The sequence below is a fragment of the Dipodomys merriami genome, unplaced genomic scaffold (assembly GCF_024711535.1).
Source record: "Dipodomys merriami isolate MVZ:Mamm:240054 unplaced genomic scaffold, mDipMer1.0.p SCAF_15, whole genome shotgun sequence".
NCBI classification, from domain to species: Eukaryota; Metazoa; Chordata; class Mammalia; order Rodentia; family Heteromyidae; genus Dipodomys; species Dipodomys merriami.
This window is the reverse complement of record NW_027202826.1, coordinates 9,469,258-9,491,788: the sequence shown is the minus strand read 5'-3', so window position 1 is coordinate 9,491,788 and position 22,531 is coordinate 9,469,258. Positions and strand designations below refer to the sequence as shown.

The window sequence follows — 22,531 nt, the reverse complement described above, 5'->3', positions numbered from 1 at the left end:
GTGGAAGCTTTGTTTTTAAAATAAGAAATGTAATTAATTAATTGACTATATGACCATTTTTAAATTTTACATCTTTTAGGCATTAGCAGTATGTGTAGACAATTTGGTTTCCTCCTTGAAGTTACTTCTACTGAAAGTTTTTGAATGACTCTAACAGAGGTTAACCCAACACTTAATTTAAGCAGCCTCCAATGACATTGTTTTTTTAACATTAGTCAGAAAATGATAAACTGAAACAAGTGAAATGGATTGTGGTTAATATTACTGTCAGGGTGATGAATAATGCTGACATACACCAGCAACACACTGCAAGTCAGAAATCCCTCTCAAAGTTAGGTATTTATTCTCTAATCTTGTTGTGTTATTGTGGTGTGGAGTGACCATTTATGAGTATTTATAAATGAATTGTTTTATTTGGATACATTACTAGTTTTATCCTCTAATGCTTTCTTTCTTTAAAATTTACATTATCCATTAGATTTCTTACTTTAGTGGTGAAGGTACAAATTCAAGTGGATTCAGAAGAGGAAATACCTACTGTGAATTTGCATGAAAGTTGTTTCAAAACAATTGGGAATTTTTTTTAAGTTAATAAGATCCTCAGATCTCAGCCGCCTGAGGAGCTAGGATTACAGATACAAGCTATACACACTCAGCTTTTTCATACTTATTGCGAACATCTTTACCGATTAAATTGTTAGGACTTTTTTGGGTTTCTCCAGGTATTTAGTTCAGCATTAACATTATTCATCAATTTTAGGTGACATCATCAAACTCAGAGAAAAACCTCCAGTAAGAATCCCTTAGTAGCAACTTACCTCACAGTGCAGAATTATGAAGATATCACCACTAAATCCACCAATGTGATCATTTGAAATCATTTTGATTCTACGTAGGCACCATAAGTAAACTGGCATATTTTACTTTTTTGCATAATGTATTTGTTAAATGGTACAATATGTGTATATGTATATGTACATATATATTGCCACTTTCAATAAAGTGTGTTTTCAAAGGATTAAAAACTTTCTAGTCCTTGCAAGCAAAAGTACTTATTTATTAATTCTAAAAGCTAGAGCAGTGTGGTGATGAAATTTTCTGACAATGTTAAGTCTATGCAGATATGAGAAGGTAAGTGCGAGAGCACCTCACCGTATATATACCCTGAAAGGAACCAGCCTAAAAGCCAAGATGATGTGAAAATGCTGATTAGGCTGTTTGTTAGACTTGTCATTTAAATGGAAGAGCTGCTAGAACTAAAATAAAAGAGTTGCCTGCTAAGGGTATGGAATGGGTTAAGTTATGTGCAGAAGGATGGTGAGATAACCAGAATAACATGCACCATTTTCTTTAAATGCTTTGTGTTCATGGAGATGAAGGGATCTTAATTTGAGTTCTTTAGTGTATGGTATGTCAATATGAAAGTTAAGTCAGAAACTTTGGTTACAGTATTTAAATTTTGTCAGTTATCAGATGATCACAATACTTACCTTTTAGTCACATGGTTCTTTTAATGTTATTTTGGTCAAGCATCTTTTCAAATGTGCCCAGGATGGAACTATGTGATACGTTGTTTTTCTACTTGTAAAACTTTCTTCTAAAGTAACATTCATCATGTATAATTAGGAATAAAAACTTCAGTCATATATTTCCAAAGGAGCATGGATTCCAAAGCTCCCAGAAAGGGTTCTAATAGCTTTGCAAGTTCAGTCCCCTTTTCCATCTACCCAAAGGATTCCAGCACTGCTGCTCAGTTTGGTTGGAAGTATATTTGAGTCTTGCTGCAACCACTGTTACTCAGAGGCATTTCATTTTTCTCAGACTCAATTTTTTCCCCCAGTCTGTAAATTTGAGTATATTCAGGATTTGTGAGGATAATGGGATGATTTTTGTGAGACTCTAGGAAACCCTGCTTATAGCCAACAAATAGTAGCATCGTCATCATATAGAGAGTACATCATTTCTTCACTACCAAAATAGAATACTTATATCACGTATTTATTATGAGAATAAATAATCCTATTATTAATTGCAAAATAAAAGCTAGAAGTATTATTTCTTTTTTTTAGAAGTATTATTTCTATTACATAACTTCAGGTCAGTCTTCTTAAAGTTTCACAGAAAATGAAAAGCCAGATAGATTTGCTTTCTTTCTTTTAAAAAGCTAACTTTTATGGATAATTGTTTAGGGGTGTTCCTTTTAAGTCTGTGAGTCGCAAACTACTATTAATTATTATAGTAGAAGTAGTTGCAACTTGTTTGTTACCTCACAGTTGGGAAATTCAGTGACTTGGGACTGCTATGTGCTGTTAGTCTTCTGACAGTTATGTATATTGTGTTTTTGTCCTGATTTTGGTATTAGAGGACTATGACGTTTGAGTGTATTCTTTCTTAATAGATCCCCGTAATTTCACCACCCTTAACTGATGGCTTCTTCTTAAATATTCTTGATTCAGTAACCTGAAAATAGTAACAGTTATTATGACTAATAACTTTATGCCAGGCATGGGGCAGGGTACTCTGCATTCCATTTTTTTGTTAAAGAAGGTAATAAAATGATATTTAAAAAAATTTTTTTTGGGATCCAGTTGTGGGGCCTGAACTCTGGGCCTGGGTGCTGTCCCTCAGCTCTTCAGCTCAAGGCTAGTGCTCTACCACTTGAGCCACAGCGCCACTTCTGGCTTTTTTCTTTTTGCTTATGTGGTGCTGAGGAATCGAACCCAGGGCCTCAGGCATGCAAGGCAAGCGCTCTACCACTGAGCCACCTTCCCAGCCCCTAAAAATGATATTTTTATTATCATGATTTTATAAAACTGATTTTTAAAACTTGCATTTCATATGTCCTATCTTGAAAGGGTATCATTAATTTCTCAGAATGGGATACTTAACACTCAGCCAAAAAATGCTGCCTTTGCTGTTGGTGAAATTATCAAAATCTTCTTAATTCAGTAACAGTTTTAGCTTTTCATGCCATTTTCAAGAGTTTTTGTTTTCTTGGTTTTATTGATTTCTTATTTTTGTTTTTAAGTAATGCTCTATTCCTAGGTCTGAGGCTCCAAATTTGAAATCTTCTGTTTTATTCTTTTATGTGAACATCTGTTTCACATTGTTGTGATAGACTTTTATTTTGTAAAGTTTTAAAAATTGCATTTAATTCTATTAGCTTTCTTATAATTTTTAAAATTATTTTTTGTTTCCTATGACTATGCTTTCTGATTTTGAACTTGAATGACATCATTTATATTTTTAATCAATGCTTGTTTTTATTGATTTTTTTTCCCCAAGATGTTATGGCTATTTTTAAATATCAGTATTTGTCGGTCTTTTTTACCTTTAAATTTGTATTCATTTTATGTTTTTAAAAGCCTTGCTAAGTTTGTTAAATTGCACAAAGAGCTCACTATAAGTGCTGGACCTTGTCCTGAACTGCTTTGGGATTGTTGCTCTCAATATACTGTGCAAGAGGAGCCTCAGCACTTACTTTTACTTCTCCTGCAGACATGAATACATATCTTCAAATGCTGATTTAGACAATACTCTAAAAATGCTATGATGCACTGTTGTATGACTGACTCTTGCTTAGTTAAATGTTTTGTGGCATTATAACATAGTTGGATTCAGCTCATCTTTTAAAGCAGTTGTCAGGAAAATATGGGCCAGCATGGTAGAATGTATTAGCTCAATACATTGTCTCCATTTTATTATGAAGCTGCTGAGGAAGCCATGATATACAGCACTGTCATTACAGATCTATTGTTAGGACGGTTCCACAGTCTTCTTTGCACTGCCATTAATTTATAGCAGTAAACAATATGTAGCCTTCCAACTGCAGCAAAGCAGAATCTTTTAATGAGGTGGATGTTATTACCACAATAAATCAGTGCTTTCACGTAATGTATAATTCAATGTGTGTATTCCCACTGTAACTTCTCTGAGTAAGCTGATAGTGTATCATTGTCATTGCACAGCTCCACTGGTCTTTTTTTTTAACCTTCTTTTATTTGGAGACTTCTTTTTTATATGCTTGCAAATAAATGTGGTATGTCTTGATAGCTGTCCTATAGTAGGCTCCAGAAACCAACTATAACAATAACAGCCAGAATCAATACTGTAGGTTCTACCTACATGTATCTCTGTATTATGCTTCTTCTCCCCCCAGACACTAGTGAAATCAATCCTAATTGGTTTTAGCATTATATTCAAGAAACGTGATTTTATAACTATTGATTTGGGGGAGGGTACCCATTTGGAGGGTAATAAAAATAGAAGCAGATGAAGTGAATACTTAATATTCTGCAGAACTATACAAAGGGAGCATTGATTGTATTTTTAATTCATATAATTTGTCTTGCAATGATTTTATTTCTCTTTTCTTTCTCATGGCTAAGTCTTTAGGGGTGGCAGTAATTTAAATACGTTTTAAAGTTGACTACATTGGTTCTGTTACAAAGAAAGAATTCTTGGGGTCAGTTCCATTCTTAACTGGCATACATTTAATATGTCAGATGAATCCTTTTGCAAAGAATACATTCAAAGATAGCATTTTAAAATTAGTGTGGTGTATCACTGCTTTAAAGTAGCAATCAACTGAAGATTTTTTTTTTAATCTGCTGGTAAAGTAAAAAAAATGACTTAAAATGTTGATCAAAACAAAGCTGCTGAAGATAAAGCAGATAGATAACGTTAGGGAGAAAATGCTTAACAACTAATTTAAGAAAGGTATCCAAACATAACTTTAAAATACTACTTTAAAAATCTCCTAACATGGGCTAGGAAGGTGGCTCAGTGGTAGAGCACTTGTCTTGCATGCGTGAGGCCCTGGGTTCGATTCCTCAGCACCACATAAGCGAAAAGAAAAAAGCTGGAAGTGGCACTGTGGCTCAAGTGGTAGAGCACTAGCCTTGAGCTGAAGAGCTGAGGGACAGCGCCCACGCCCAGAGTTCAGGCCCCACGACTAGACCCCCCCCCCCAAAAATCTTCTAACATGAAAAATAGTTCAAAAATTGGTCTATACTATGCTACATCTTCATTGGATCATTTCTGGATGTATCTATTTTTACTTATACTTTTTATTGTAGTTTAACATTTTCTTCATAATCATGTTTTCTTGCTTTTATAAATAATCCATGAATAACTCATACGATTTCGTAAGAGATGTAAAACAAAAGTCCATTTTATGTCTATATTAAAGGAAGTAACCTTACATATCATCCCTTTATTCACCTATTAGTACTGATATTCAAATAAGGCATAGATGCTTTCTAGAGATTAAATGTCTTAAGGATGAAGCCTTATTTAAAAGCAGTGATCTTAATGTTCTTTGAGGCCCCACCCTACCGCTTTAAGAATCTTGAGTACTCTGTCTTCCTTAAGGAAATGTATGTGTACAAAATTTCCAAATCTTACCTGTTGTTGATGGAGTTCACCTCGTCTCTAAATAACAACAGCAGCACTTAGTAAGCTTTGACTGTATGTCTATGCCAAGCAGTGTTTGGGGGACTTTACAGTTCCCTCCTACCTCAGTTTTAAAAGAGCATCTCGAAAATAGCACTGTTCTGAGTGTTGTCAGATGTGGCTTATAGAATTTAATGTACTCACTTGTTTTATCTTCCAAAATAACAACCTGGCTGGGCGTTGTGTTTCCAGTGAGCTCAGGTCTTTTGCGGCTTTGCTGACAAGTGCCTCTTGGACTTTGGTTGTTCATGTTTTGTGAAAATCTCAGGATGTTTGTAATTTGTCTACTGTTCCTATATCTTATTTTCTATGATTCCTACAGGCATGCAAGAAAGCAAATTTCTGATTTCACTGATTCTAGTGGAAACTTCCAGTTGCTTCTATTCCCTCATCTTGCAGTATTTTTATATCAATTCAAGTCCCTTTCCCCAGTTTTGTTCCATCTCTAGTCAGATGCATTACAAGTCAATCCTCCACCTTCAGGATTCTGTCTCTGGCTAACTACATGGGATTTTATACTTTCCAGTATACTGTAAAGCTAATTTTCACTTGATGTAAATGAGATTCTTACTGTAGGTTAATGAAAAACCTATGTGTAAACCAGGCAGTGGTGACTCATGCCTTTAATCCTAGCTACTCAGAGTCTGAAATCTGAGGATTGAGTTTCAAAGCCAGCCAAGGTAGGAAAGTCTGTAAGATACTTTTCTCCAATTAACCAGCCTTAAAGCCTTGAACAAAAAGGCTAAGGGAGAATGTCTACATGAATGATGCTACAGTACCATCGAATGATCATGCTACAGTACCATTGAAAAAAGAAGTGGGGAAAACTGTGTGCAGGACTTCAGGATGGCTCAGGTAGTTGAACAGTTGCCTAACAAATAAGAGGAACTGAGTTCAAGCCCTATTATCACCAACAGAAACCACACTGAAGGATAAATGGCAGATTTACCTATCTACTTTTCTATATGTGAATGTTTAAATGAATTTATTTCTAAACACTCGGTATTAGAACATATTTTAGCTTAAATGGTATGTATTTTTAAATTTTATTATCATATCTACTAGTAGTATTACCTTAGAAGCGAGAAAGAAATGAAGGATGATTATATTTATGTGTCTTTCTTTCCTTTTTTTGACTCATTGGCAGCCAATAGGAGCTTTGAATCCAAAAAGAGCAGCTTTCTTTGCAGAGCGTTTTGAATCATGGGAAGATGACCAAGTTCCAAAGTTCCACTATGGTACTCATTACTCAACAGCAAGTTTTGTTCTTGCATGGCTGCTAAGAATAGTAAGTTCAATTTGAATACTGTACTGTGACTAAATAAGTTCAGTCTTGTGATGAATATGCAATTATCAGAAAACTTAGGCTTAAATGCTAAAAATAGGTTTGAATGATAGAAGTATTTCTATATATTAATATATTTTATAATGTACTCATAGAATTACCTTTAAAAATTTCACCTAGAATGGTGTGAATTTCTCCTTGAAGTTACCTCTTTGAATGGTTGCTGTCTTACTAGATTTACAAAGGTGTGGATATTTTCCCCCTTAATGGTAATCTGTTAGTATAAGGATTAGCTAAGGTTTCATTAACATAGGCATATATTCATATATTTTGGAAGCTTTGGTGTTCCAAATGGAATAAGACATCTACATTGCTGTGTATTGATAACATATTGGTTGAACAAGTAATGTTTCTGTAAAATTGAAAGGTGATTCATCTACTAAAAAGTAATTTCTTTTGGAAAGCATTCACAGCACATCATTAATTAAAGCTTGTTAGAAGGGTATGGGCAGACATAAATCCTCGAAGTAATTTATAGTGCCTAGCTAATTCAAAGCAATTATCCACTAATATGTGTTTAAGTGTTCTTTAACTAAGCGGAGGTTGTTAAATCTTCTAAACATTTTTCTTTTCTTAATCATAAATTAAATATTGAGCCATAACAATAGCAAAAGCATGTACTGGATTATTTTCCAGTACTATGAAGACAGTGTATCTAATTTATGTCTAAATGTTATTAATAACATATTCTTGGCATGGAAGAAAGCTTGATGAAAATGTACCACATTCTGGAAATACTCTGAAATATTTATTTAGGGGAAAAAAAACTATGGACACTAGTTAGTAGTTTAGCTATGACTTACATTTTATTTCTAGGATATATTAGCTACTGCCTACTGGTACTTAAGATATTTAGGTGAAGTGATTTATGCCTGCCAGAATATATGAATTTTTAATTACCTTTTAAGGTTTCTATTCATTGTATTAGAATGTATTATTAAAATTAATGGGTTTAAGTTGCCATTATATATATGTATATATATTTTACATAGTTTGATCATAATCACCCAAACTGCTTATTTTCCAGGAACCCTTTACAACCTACTTCCTAAACTTGCAAGGAGGGAAGTTTGATCATGCAGATAGGACATTTTCATCAGTTTCCAGAGCTTGGCGCAACAGTCAGCGTGATACATCTGATATTAAGGTACAGAAATGTGATGTCTCATGGTTTTTATTGCCAGCATGTTCCTTACTGAGGACCATGAGCCACAGAGTGGGAGGCCTTCATTAGCCAAGAACTACCATAACAAATTTTTTGGTTTTTCTTTCTTCTGATGCTGCCTGTGTGTATATAGGTCCTGAAGGTCTGCTTCTACCCTTAGTCTCAAGTTGTAGAATGCTTTTTTCCCTCTTCCTCAAGTATTATGGATGTAGGCATATAGGCAGCATGGTCAGGAGAATTCCAAACCCAATAATTAAATTGCTATGGTTTGAAAATTGCTAGGAGGAAACCCTTAGGCATATGTATTTATATATCTCTTATTTCCATCCTTAAAATAATTATCCTCACCTGTTGTTGGCTATAAAGACATGTTTGACTGCTTGGTATAGGTATGATGATGATCAGGGAACAAGATTTCTGTCCAGGCATGTTCACTGCTAGAGAACATCAGAAACTATACAGTCAGTAATGTAATCCTTACTAAACTTTTGTTTCTCCTCTCAGAAGTATAGAAATTTATTTCCTTGGCATAGTGTCTTTTTCTGCAAAGAAATATTGTTAAATTATAATGAGTATACCTATGATTTTGATGTAATTTAGAATCTTTTAAAGAATATGACTTACACATAAATAATTATACCATATGGGGAAAGTAAGTACCAGATGAGGAAATGAAGTTCAAAAGAAAAGTTGTATTACTGATGTGTATGTTACTATTACAATAATTTTCAAACCTTTCAAGTGCAGTGATAATTACAAGTTTTAGATATGAAACTTTACAGTTTAAAAATATATTCACAATATTTTATACACTCTAGAGTGCATTCTAAATATCAAAGATACTCTGTTAAAAAGATTCCATTGTGGGCTGGGAAGGCGGCCCAGTGGTAGAGCACTTGCCTTGCATGCTTGAGGACCTGGGTTCGATTCCTCAGCACCACATAAGCAAAAAAGAAAAAAGCCGAAAGTGGCGCTGTTGCTCAAGTGGTAGAGCGCTAGCCTTGAGCTGAAGAGCTGAGGGACAGCGCCCAGACCCAGAGTTCAGGCCCCACGACCGGACCCAAAAATAAATAAATAAATAAAAAGATTCCATTGTATTCAAGAATAATATTCTATATTAATTCATACATCAAAGATTCATTGACCTCATTGACAGTACAATGAAATAACTCACATTTTCTTAACTCCTTCATTTCTTAAGGATCTCATGACCAAATTCTCTCTTCTTACTTCAGTTGATACTAGAAGTATATACAAATATCAAGTTCTGATTTTGGAAATGATTTTTTTGCCTGTTCTGTCAAAGAAATAATGGATGTCTTCACCTTTCTTCCTCTCTTAATACTTTACATTCTGATTCTTTCTTTAGTTATAACTAAAGTTAGATATAATCTCAGCACTCAGGAGGTTGAGACAGAAGGATTGTGATTCTAAGGCCAAAGACTCACTTGCTAGGATTACAGACATGAGCCACCAGCATCCAGCCCCTCTTTCTTGTTAAAGTGCTATAATTTAATACTTTAGAAAAAATATTCACTTTATTATATGAGAACAAATAGATGAATCAGAGCACACTAAAATGATAATAATGAAAACATTCTGATATGACATTGGATTTCAGATGGAATCATTTTTTTATAGTCTTGTATTGTCTTTCTAGAGTTTCTAGAAATACTAAAAGTGTAGGAAGACATGTAATGTACTGATGGGAATCAATGAGTGGATTCTAAAGTGTGCTTTGCCTTATTAATGTAGCATAAATTCTCTAAAATGTTTTTGTGGCAATTACAAAAATGAAATGAAGATTTAGTTATTTTTCTGAAGAAGAAAAAATAATATAACTTCTAGTATTTATCTCTTTTTTGCTAAGTAGGACTTTAATATTTGAGAATCCTTTTCACTTGCTTGCATTCCCTAGGACTTGAAATAATTTCCCTAAAAATTATTCCTATGAAATAAGGTTGTAATATGAGTTATTTTTCAGAAAAGAAATAGATATTAACAGTCCCATTTTCAACATGATTTATTGTTTTTTTTTCAGTTGTGATAATTTGCATTGCTGTGAATCATTGGCGATTTCATTTCAAATCCAACCTCAAATTGAAATTATCTACTGATTTTTTTAATTCTGTCTGAGTAAATAATTCTGGTCTATTTTTGAAATTGGCTTATGGTAGTACTTTCCAGTAGAATACAGTACTAAACCACAGCTGTGAGCCACATATGCAATTCTCAGTTTTCTTGTAGTCACATTAAAAAAACAACAACAACGAAAGAACCACATGAAATAATTCTCGTAATATTTCTTAACCTATCAAAATATTTTAACTTGTAATCAATATTGATTTAATTTTTATTTTCTTTTTTCATGCTGAATCTTCAAGACATGTTGCCTATCTTACATTTCCAGTTTGTGTCTCTCTAGCCGCCTTGCAAGGAATTCATTGACTACTTACAGCTAGTGGCTTCTGTCCTGCCCAGGAAAAGGCTAGGGCATTGCCCACACCAAGGGTAGCTTCCTGTTTCTAGAAAGAAGAATGCCTTCATCCTCTTAGAGCAACAGTGTTTCTCCTGTGTTCTTTATCTAAATGTGAGCTGGCAAGTAGAAGCAACAATATGTAGTCTTGAGGACTGAAATAGAAAGTGTTAAAATTGAGTTGGAGAATCACCACTGTGGTATTTTTAAACCCCCATGAGAGGGATAGGGCCACAGCTAGGTGGTAGAGTGCTTACCTCACATGTGAAATGCTCTGGGTTCCATCCCCAGTACCACCTAGTGACAGTAAGAGGAATATCATCAACTCTAAATGGTGAGCGAGCATCCAAGCTTTTTCTAGGCAGCCCCTGTCTGTAGTGCCCATGGTGTCAGTAGGCTCAATGTGATGGTCAAGTGCCATCTGTCTTGGTATACTTGAAGCTCTTCAGCTTCCTTTCTTCCTCCCAAGGTGAAATGAATTCTCCCTGGGGGAGGTGGGATTGTAATGACTTCATAGAGTTAAATGGATTTGAAGCTGAAATCTCACATTAAAGGGCGAACGGGAGTTGAACAAATCTCCCAAGTTTATGTCCCTAGCCTCCACAAGCCTTCTGTTATCTGATTCCCTCCTCTATGAATCCTTTTACATAAATGAATCATAAATTTATCATGGTCAAACCAAATTCCCAATCTTCATTCCTTTCAACCCCACACCTTTCACAATCTTCTCGCTGTTGGTGAATGTTTTCCCGTTTGAAAATAGAAGAGATAAAAGTCTTTGTGATGGAGGGCCCTATACCACTTACACTGTTTCCTTCAACTTCTTTCTGTCTGCCCCATGTTCACTCTCTTAGCTGAGCAGAACCTCCTGGCTCTTCCTCAAGGACTCGGGGTAGCTTCTCACCTGGTGCCTTTTCCTTTCACCTGAGAAATTTCCTGCAGGTGCCCCTGTCTCCTCTGTGTGCATGGCTCACCCTTTTCAGGTCTTTGCCTGATGATGCCACCACCTCTGGCAGGTCTTCCTGCACTCTCTATTTAAAATTGCATTCCTCGCTCCATACACTTTTGCCTACTTCCCGACTTCATTTTCCTTCCTGCCACTCACCATCTGACAAATGTGTATTATGCTTATTGATTTGTTTATTATGTTTTATCTCACTGGAACATTAGCTTCATGAATTTGAGACTGTTTTGCTCATTGGTTTATCCCTAGAGCTTAGGCTAGTATCTGGAATTTAGGCATTAAATTAAATATTTATTATGCTAATGATTTGATGAACTGAGGGAGAACATTCTGAGCAAGGAAAATGTCATGAACAAGTTCAAAGAAAATGCTTGGCACATTGGGGAATCCTTACTGGTTTGTTTGTTCCTTGAAGAGAGGAAACTTTGAGAAGGAGTCACGCTGAAAAATAGATCTAATTTGAAAACCTTCAGGAACATTCTAAAGATACTTGGCTCAATTCTGTAGGCCCTGTTGGCTAATTGTTTTCATTGAAGAGCCAGAACATAAAATTTTTTGGTTATACAGTCCATGCAGTTTTGTCAAGTTACTCAGCTCTTACCTTAGGAGCACTAAGGCAGCCATAGATGGAAACAAGCGAGGGTGGCAGTGTCCCAATAAAAGTATTTGCCAGAACAAGTGTCGGGTCAGATTTGCCCTACGGGCTGGAGTTTACTGCTTCTTGCTTTCAGGAGTGAACGAACAATTTAAGATTTTTCAGTAAGACTATGATGTAACAGTTGCCAATATCAAAGAAAGCTCTTTGACAGAAGTATGGGAAATAAATCCAAGGGAAAGAAGACAAGAGCTAGAGGCAGGAGGAAGTGCATGGAGGCAATTAGAGACAGTTACAAGGAAAATGGTAAGAGCCTGAACTAGTTAAGAATTTAATGGGGTGTTAAGTAAAAGTCATTTTGAAGCTGGAAGCTGGGAGCTCATACATGTAATCCTTGCTACTCAGGAGCAAGCTAGAAAATTTTGGTTGATGCCAGCCCAAGCAGGAAAGTCTGAAAGACCTCAACTCTAAAATAACCAGCAAAAGGTTGGGCTGGAGGCCTGGGTCAAGTGGTAGAGCATCTGTCAATCAAGCAAGCATGAAGCCCAGAGTTCATATTCCACTATCGGGAGGGGGAAAAAAGGCATTCTCCAGGATTTAGCATTTTGCAGACTGTAAGGATTGTTTAAGTTAAAAGCTCAGAAAAGAGGAAGAAATAGTGTAAAAAGAATAGGAGAGCAACCATAGGGTCGTCTCCAAATGGAGTGCGCTACTAGAATCGTATTTGAGGGGATGAGGTTTTCTATGTTCAAGAGAATCGGTAGTTGAAAGCCATATACTAGCACGAAGTTGTTAGTAATCTAATTTTCTACATTCCTTATGCATCAGATTTTAAGATAAAAGTGTACAGTAATATTACATAAATTATACTTAGCTGTACAAGTTAGCCAGTAAAAATTTTAGCTGCACTTATGTATGTTAAATAATCATACAAAATGGAAGTGATCATAGAATAGTTTTATTTGTGCCTGGTGAGATTTGTAAAACATGAGACCTTTGACTTGCCCTCTGACTACCTCTGAAATCCCAGAGGTCTGCAGTCTGAAGATAAATTAGGTTTCACTTCCCCTTGCAGGGCATCTTTTCTCATGTTAATACATTCAGTAGCTGCTGATAGCATCCGTGGTCATCCACTCAGAGAAAGGATTTGCTATAGTTAGGTGAGATGTTACTTGGTTTTTGGTGATCTTATATTTTTGGCCTAACTAAAAGCAGTATGATTATGGACTGTTACTCCCTCGTATTCCTTTGTGGATGTTTGTACATGTATATTTTTAATTTGTTCCAGAAAGGACATGTATTTATGCCTGCTCTTATGTAAGTATACTTTACCCTGTGTTTGGATTATTGATACTTACTATCTCTGGGCAACTATAATTTTCCTCTAAATAAGAGCCTAGAACATTTAGAAGCCGGACAATAAAGGTGTCCAGTCCAAACACAGTTGTGGAAAATGTGTTGAAAGCAAGAGAGAACTAGAAATTACTGAGAACATTTATAAATGAGAAGCATTAAGCCCTACTGCCACTGACAATAAAAAGTATAGTACATTTGTTGTAAATGTCATGGTGATTCAGTGGGAATTATTAGGTTGCAAATATCTTGTGATCATATGTATTCTTACAAGTAAGTTTTGTTAGCAGTTCTTAGAATTGTATTTAAAGTCTTTTGTGAATGGGCCTAATTCACTGAATGATGACTTCTTGTCTTTTTGGGTTTAACATGTTGAGTCTGTAAATTTGTATTTTTCTAAAGCCATTAACTAATGATAACAATCCTGTTTTACTTGTAAAATTCTTTATTGTTGCACATGAGCCTCAGTGCACCCTGTTTTTCAAATGGCAGGTTAAATGATTGAGAGGAGTCACAAAAATATTTAAAGAGTTGGTAATGAAATGAGTAGATAAGACTAGCAGTTTTTTTTTCTACTATATCAAGTAGATGTACTACTGGTTTATGACAACATGGTTTTTCTCTATTTTAAAGCATTTAAACTACAAATTTATACTATCTGATACCACAGAACATTTACGGGATCTGTTGGGAAGTGTGGAATTTTTTTTTTACCTTTAAAACTAATATTTTTATCTTATTGAAGGAGACAGGCTTTCTACCTACTATTTCTTACCTACTAAATAAGTAAAAAGCTTAAGTATCAGTTTGAAAACGTTACAAATACTCGTTCACTTAAATTGACTATCATGTTGCAATTTAATATACTTGACATCTAGTGTACTTTTTTTCCTAACAGTTTTGTTAGTCAAGAGCTAACAAAATAAAAATTGAAACTTAAAAAATCTATCAGAAGAGGCTTACTACTTTTTCACATCGTATTACTTATCAGCTGTTTTGTCCTAAGAAAGATTATTTTTAATTCTTCACAAAATTGTCCTTCATAAAATATATCCCTTTTCCCAATGGTGAAAGCCTCTACAGTTTTGCTTTCACTTTAAAAACAAACACATTAAAAACAAGCAAGTAAGTGCATCCTGTCTGTTACCATGGTGCCTGCATATGAGTTGTCAGGATTTCATATCTTTTCACAAGCAAGGTATTTAACTTCTACTGTGAAGTAGCATCTTCATTTTTACTTTGGTTGTGAATATCTTATTTTCGAAGGTTCATAGTTGGTCCGTGGCATGTTTGCTCAGATATATTGAAGTAATGATTTTAACTGAATGTAGAACCAGTGAGGAATTTAAGGAGAGTCATGCAGCCTGGCCGCAAAGGCTGTTCCTATAGGGGTGGGATACCTTAAAGGAGAAAACTAAAGCATATGTGTGGTCACAACCAATCCTTGTCATTAGGCCATGAAAGCCTCGCGATTTGTGATCAAAGCAGTGAGTTTCTCCTGAATTGTGCTATAACCTCTGTTTGAACCTCTCAGATTTTTGTTTTAGAAGATGACACACTATGTTTTGACTGTGTCACCTGTGTCTAAGAATCATCTTCCTAATTAACTGATAGAAAGTAAAATTATTGTCAGCAAGCCAAAAGAAAATGCAAATTACGAATATATCTGTCTTCTGTCAGTGTTGTTTACTTATCATTTCCCACTGATGCTTTAAAGAATTGCGAAACATATGGTTTTTATCCTGAGCCGAATGTTCTGTTCCGATGAATATAAAACATATTTCACTTTGTATATGAACATTAAAAGTATTAGAAAGACATAATCTTTGGCTCTGTTTCTAAATTTCATCTGTCAGAGAAGATAATTTTGAACTGCACTATTGGGTATTATATACGCATAGCTCTTACAAAGATGCTTTTAGGATTATAGAGGAATACTACTAAGTTGCTTGATTGTCATTGTTGTCCACAGTAAAGCATGGCTTCGTGTAGACTATTATTTCTTACGTTGCATTTTGGTGTATCTCAGTTGAGTTCAACATGTTTGTTTCATATTAAGATTGGAACGTTTATCAAATGACTTATTTATGCATATAATAAGAGTACAATGTGTTTTAGTATATAGTCTTTCCCCTTTACTAATTTAATTGTGTTTATTTGATTATATCCTTTATATTCTATATAGGATCTTCATATTTGTTTCTTAGAAATATTTGTACTATTTTGAATTCATGTTCATTTATGAATTTGCCAATGCAAATTTTTTTTTCTTCTAGAATAAAAGGCTTTAGAGCTAGCCATTTAAAGTTTTCTACCCTTCGATTCTATAAACATCTTGAAACTTTATTTTCTACCTAAACCAATTCAATTCTTTTTCATTGTCATTAGAAACAAGTATTATGTATGTTTCAGTCTCTGTATTCCTTTTTAAGATATTCCCTTGTCAGAACTGTTCTGGTCTTTTTTCTTTGAGTTTAAATACTATTTTTCAGTCATTCATTGAACTAATTTTTACTCAGTGCCTAATATATGGACACTATCTGTCGGTTCCAGGGTGTAGTGGTATATAAAACCTTCCATTTAGAGATATAGAAACAAATAGACAATCACAATATAAACCAATGAATTTTGTATTAGGAAATTTTGACATTACATTGCCTTCCCTGAAGCTCCCTCTGACCACCCCAACTTCTTTTTTTTTTTTTGTGGGGGTCCGTTCGTGGGGCCTGAACTCTGGGCCTGGGTGCTGTCCTTCAGCTCTTCAGCTCAAGGCTAGCGCTCTACCACTTGAGCCACAGCGCCACTTCCGGCTTTTTTCTTTTTGCTTATGTGGTGCTGAGGAATCGAACCCAGGGCCTCAGGCATGCAAGGCAAGCGCTCTACCACTGAGCCACCATCCCAGCCCCTGGCCACCCCAACTTCTAACTGTAGTTTTGTTCTTTATATTACTCAAAAGTATGTTGCTTCTGCAACTCCTTTGTCTTACTGAAGTTATCTTTATTCTTTCTTACTTAAATCTGTATTTTGTAATGGGTGAAAAACACCAATGTTTCTGTATTCTAAAACCTAATATAGCTCTCTGTGTAACACCAGGAGGGTAACTTTCTCTAATCATGGAGGGAGGGTAGATGGGCTTTATTGAGATGAAAAGAATTAGTACTCAACTAAAACAAGCACTGCTTTTGATTTTCAGTATAAACAGGAAGGCTCTCCCTCTTCATTCTAAAAAAAGACCTGAGTAGTAACATTCCTTTATAGCACAAATGTGGCAAGAGCCGAGTAGTAACATTCCTTCATAGCAGAAATGTGGCAAGAGCCGAGTAGTAACATTCCTTCATAGCAGAAATGTGGCAAGAGCCGAGTAGTAACATTCCTTCATAGCAGAAATGTGGCAGAATGAAAATGAAATACTTTAATAAAATTTCTCAGTTTGACATTTATTGAATGTATACTTCAAATTAATAGTAGAAAGTAATAGAATATTATCCTGTTATTGTAGTAAATTATTTTTAAAACTCTTCCTTTTTGAATTAACTTTATTCTGATCATATTTACCATATACACTTATATATAATATATGTAGTTTTAATAGAGCCAGTTTTCCTTTTCTTCCTTTTTTGTCAGTCATGGGGCTTGAACGCGGGACCTGTATGCTGTCCCTGAGCTCTTTAGCTCAAGGCTAGTGCTCCACCACTTTGAGTCATAGCATCATGTCTAGTTTTCTGGTGGTCAATTGGAGATAAGAGTCTCAGGGACATTCCTTCCCGGGCTGGCATTGAGCCGCAATTGTCAGATCTCAGCTTTCTGAGTAGCCAGAATTACAGACCTGAGCCACCACCCCCGAAGAGCCAGTTTTCTTAATAAGGATTTTTCTTTTTTAAAAAATAACTTGGAACCATATGTTTACAAATTGTACTTAAAATGAATAATGCTCTCTATACACCATGCAATAGACTCTAAGCTTATTGATGATTAAGGATAGAGGACTTATTTACTGGTTTACATTCATTTGTTTACTATTTGAGACAGGGTCTGGCTCTGTAACCCAGTCTGGCCTCAGTCTCTGAATCTCCCTCCTTGGCCTCCTGGGTAGCTGAGATTACAGGCATATGCCATCATGCCTGTCTAGGACATATGCTTTAGAATTAAACAAGGCTTTGTTCAAGTTTCAAATTCAATAATAAATTAACTATCAATAATAACTATCAATAATAAACAAAAATAACATTTGTGAGCATTTAGTTTGAACCTTTACTGAAAGCAGTATCTCACTTTATAATGTTTCTAGGATTAAATATACTAAAGTTTATTAAGAGCTTCTTTTAGTACCTGCACACCACACACTGGTTAGGGCTTTTTGCTACATATGATAACACACATCTTCCCCACCCCCCCCCCCCTCTTTGGCCAATTGGACTTAAAGGCCTTGTTTTTAAAGATGGGAATCTTAACATTTTTGCATGCATACTCTCTAATTGCATTGATGGCCAAACTTTTTAACAATGTTCTTCCCTTTTAAAGAATTTGGTTTAGTTAATTTTTTTTAACTTTAGTGATCAAGAGGTTGTCAGGCATTTGGAGGTTAAGCTCATTTCTACCCTGCTTAGTTAATTATCATGATTATAAACAAAGGATGTGCAATTCAAAGTCAAGCAACATTTCACGTGGATGATGGAAGTGATAATAGCTTAATTCCTCCTAGATCTTTTTTCTCTTCTCTGGCAAGTTCATAGTGACCTTGTCCAAAATCTGATGACCTTTCTATTTTTCTCAACTATTTGGAAAGCCAGGCCTGCCATAGTTGGCCCTGAGGGGGCATCTGAAAGACCACTGAGCCACTGACCCAGGTCAAGACTGGATTTCAAGTCTGAGCTATGGGCCTCTGAAATAGTTATATATGGGGCTTATTGCATACAAAAAAGCCTAAAGAGCTGCAGTTTTCTGCTTACTAAATATCCTACTAAAGTATACTTTAAATATTATTAAACTCATAGTTTTATTGTATTCAGTTTCTTATACAGGTGGTTTTCTAGACTTAAATTTTAATCTTTCTTTTTAGGGTTAGTAAATAAAACTAAAGTTGAGTGTTTTGAAATGTAGGGAAAATACTATGGGCTTAGTATAATTAATTAACTTCTGTTAATGACTGTTACAATTGCAGCATGATAATCTGTTTATATCCAGTCAAATCTAAATTGTTCTTCAACTATTGATAGTTAAAGATTTTTTTGAGGTCATAATGCATGTTCTGAAGGAAAGCTTGTAAGACGTGCTTATACCTATACATTATTATGTTTTCTCTAACATAATAGAAACTTTGTGATAGGACTGTGATATACAAAGAAAAAAATATGTTTTGTTTTTTTCAGCATAATAGGAGATGATCAGACTCTTTTAGGAGTGTCTATTCTAGTCCTGCACTTTATACTAAAACATTATCTTCTATTTTTATGCAGGAGTTGATTCCTGAATTTTATTATCTCCCTGAGATGTTTGTCAACTTCAATAACTATAACCTTGGAGTGATGGATGATGGGACAGTAGTGTCTGATGTGGAACTTCCTCCTTGGGCTAAAACCTCAGAAGAATTTGTTCGTATAAACAGATTGGTAAGATAGTAATCATCTACTCTGTCAGGAGCCTTTTCTCAAAGCATCTTTCTCATGTTGGTGTAAGAACATTAACCCTTGCCCTTCTGCACAAAGCTGTGGTCGATAGGAATAACTCAAAATGACATAACATTCAATGCTATGTATACTTCATAAAATCTTAATGAATTGAAAGTCTAATGCATGCTTTTGGTTATTTTCAGGTATATTTAGGTTATTTTCATATATTCATGATAATTCAAAATGATAAGCAAAAATTCTAAACTAAACTGGAATTGTTTGTTTTTTCAAACATGAATTCCTTTTCCAGAAAAAGGAATATAATTTTATACTGCAGGTTAGACCACCACCACACATTTTTGTAACAGAAACATTTTTAAGTTGTATCCTGTTGTCTTTTGGAGGGAAATTTTACATCATATTTAGAAGTACTTAGGTGCTTACAGTATGTGCTTATTTCCTGTTTAGTAAATTCTATATTGTTCCCCTATTATATGGTTCTGGGGTGTTTTGTCTGGAAATATAATGACTTTTCTTCGGTTCCTTTCATAAAAGTTTTGGATGAGGGAGCTATATTCTCAGTATTTTAAAGTAATATCTCCTTAAACATAGTAAAAATATAATTAAAAATAAATAAAAGTAGTATCCTTAGCATACTCCATATTATAAATGAAACTTTATTTGTAGTGTTCTTAGTTGTAATTAAGCAAGGAAAAGGACTAATTTGATTTTTTCAGTGGTGTCTCTTAACTGTTCAGATCAACAATGATAGCTTTATCCTAGTTACAATACCATTATTACTGAAATGTTGCTTGCGATGCATGCTGGCATCATGTTGGGATGTAGAGAGAGCACAGAACCAATCATCCTGTTGATTGTGGGACTTTAGGCAGTTTAATCCTTCTGATGCCCGGTTTCCTGATTTGAAGTTTGAAATTATTTGTATAATTGTAATTTTGTAGGTGAAATACCTAAAATATTCTCTGGTGTCGGCTATGTTCACCTCAAACGCTCCTATGATACATGTAGCATTTTACCTTTATCCAAGGCATTGGTGGAGATTCTGAGTTACTTGTAGTTAAAATAGGAGTTTGAGACAAAGCTTAGCTATGAATGGTACAGAAGGAGAAACCAGATTCCTTAATGTGACACATGTCTGTGGTTATGTGGCTTCCCCAGGACACACAGAAGTGAGTGAGTTGAACGTACATTTGCATTATAGCTTTTTGTTTGGTTTTGTGATTGTCCTGTTTAAATGGATTTATTGAGCTGTAATTTATATACCAAAATCCAACACATAAAGGTGTATAATTGAGCTTTAATAAATGTGTACGGTTGTGTAGCTTTAGAGCATCCATTTGCTCCCTATATCTTGCTGTGCCGCCTTACAGTCAGCCTCTGTTCACACTCCTGGCCCCAGCAAACACCGATTTTCCCTCCATAGTACTCTCTCGAAAAATTTTTTTTTATTACTGACATCATACAACTGTCATCTTTTTCTACTTACCTTCTTCACTTAGCATGATGTTTTCAAATTCACACTGATTACTACATAGAGCAATAGTTAATTTCTCTGTCTTGTTGAATAATATTCCTTTGTATAGTTATGTCACATTTTGCCTGTCTTTTAAAAAAACAACAACCAGTAAATGGTATTTGTTTTTTTCCAGTTTGGAACTATTATAATTGTTTTTGTGTTTATATTTTAGTATGAACATGTTTTCATTGTTCTTGAGATTAGTAGGAGCAGAATTCCTGCGTTATATCCGAATACATTGCTGAGTCGGGCACCGGTGCTCATGTCTGTAATCCTAGCTACTCAGGAGGCTGAGAGCTGAGGATGGTGGTTCAAAGCTAGTGTGGGCAGGAAGGGCCTTGAAACTCTTATCTACAATAAACCTTCAGAAAACCAGAAGGGGAGCTGTGGCTCAAGTGGTAGAGCACTAGCCTTGAGCAGAAGAGCTGAAGGACAGCACTCAGGCCCAGAATTCAAGCCCCATGACCTACAAAACAAAAACAACAACAAAAAAGAAACGTTGCTAGGTGCCAGTGACTAACACCTCTAATTCTAGCTACTCAGGAGGTTAAGATCTGAAGATCCCAGTTCAAAGTCAGCTCAGGCATGAAAGTCCATGAGCTTATTAACCACCAAAAAGCTGGAAGTAGAGCTGTGGTTCAAGTGGTAGAGTGCTAGTCTTGAGCACAAAAGCTCAGGGGCAGCACCCTGGTCCTGAGTTCAAGTTCTAGGATTGGCACACAAACAAAAAATGTTTAATGTCTTTTCCATTTTGTATTACTACCAATAGTTTTTGAAATCCATGTTTTTCTACATTATAAAAAAAAACTTGGTATTACCAGTCTTACTTATTTTAGCCATCTTGTTATTTTAATTCATACTACCCTAATAAGATTGGCCATTTTTCAATCTTATTTTCTCCTTACATATGTACATATATTTTTGTTACATATGTTTTTTGCTATTTTTATGTTGAGTTGTTTGTGTTTTTATTATTGAGTTATAAGGACTTTTGTGTATTAGTCATAAAGTCCTATATCCAGCATATATTTTGCAGCTATTTCTCAACTATTCTGTGATTGTATTTCCACTTTTTAATGGTGCCTTTAAACTCACCATTTAAAACAAAATGTATTATGGGCCTGGAAGTTCATCTCCATGCAGGAGGGTTTCCCTAGATGCAGTAAGCCCTGGATTTGATCCTCAGCACAGAAAAAACACAAAAACTAACAGAATGTCTTAACTAAGTAATAAGTAGATAAAATAAAACCTATATAATATGAAATATATAAAGCACCCTCGCTGTCCTTGGTAATATATTTTGAATCAAATTAAGTTCTGATTATTTGATCATGGAAACACTTTCTCAAGTATGGTCTAAAACTTTAAGTCTCAGGCTAAGATGGTAACTCAGTGGTAGAATGCTTGCCCTGGGTTTGACCCCTCCCCTGCAGTATCACCACTCTCCCAAATAAACAGAATAAAGTAAAATGTTAACTTTCAAGGGATAGTTCTTGATTCATCATAATTTGTAACCATGCTTATTATTTATATTTGAATGGAAAATATAAAATGTGTTCATAAAATATCTCCTCCATTCTGAAGCATCTCTGAGAGGGAGCTGTATTTGAATAAGTTATATTTAAAAATTTCGCCAACTTTTTTGGCAGTTTAGGACATGAAATTGTATACAGACGGCCGCCCCGAATGTCCAGTCTCTGTGCAGCTGCCTCACTCAGAAGAGTCAGATTTAGTTGGGAAAGATTCCTGAAGACCACAAAGAACAGAAGTTAGAACTCACTACTTTGTCTTTTATTCAGATTTGGATTTTGTCAGCCTATGCTTTAAATTCAGAAATGACTGTGAAATTATATGCATATAGTGTCTTATAGCATTAACTGCACATTTATTATAACTCATTACTAAAATATGTTTACAAATTTTAACACTAATGAATTTTATAGATATCTGTTCTTAGGCTCTGCATTAGCTTACATTCCCAGATAAAACTATATTAAAAAATCACTGCAGATCATGCATAGTTTAGAGTTGAA

General features: G+C 35.0%; 1 protein-coding gene across 3 annotated transcripts in view; it reads left to right on the top strand.

Moving 5' to 3' along the window:
- Lrba (LPS responsive beige-like anchor protein) overlaps positions 1-22,531 on the top strand; it is a 445,034-nt gene that overhangs the window by 314,837 nt on the left and 107,666 nt on the right. For all 3 annotated transcript variants that reach the window (XM_070022191.1, XM_070022190.1, XM_070022192.1), the window contains exons 45-47: positions 6,602-6,742; positions 7,827-7,946; positions 18,809-18,961. In XM_070022191.1, coding sequence (XP_069878292.1) covers positions 6,602-6,742; positions 7,827-7,946; positions 18,809-18,961 — 414 coding nt within the window. The remainder of the gene's footprint in view (positions 1-6,601; positions 6,743-7,826; positions 7,947-18,808; positions 18,962-22,531) is intronic.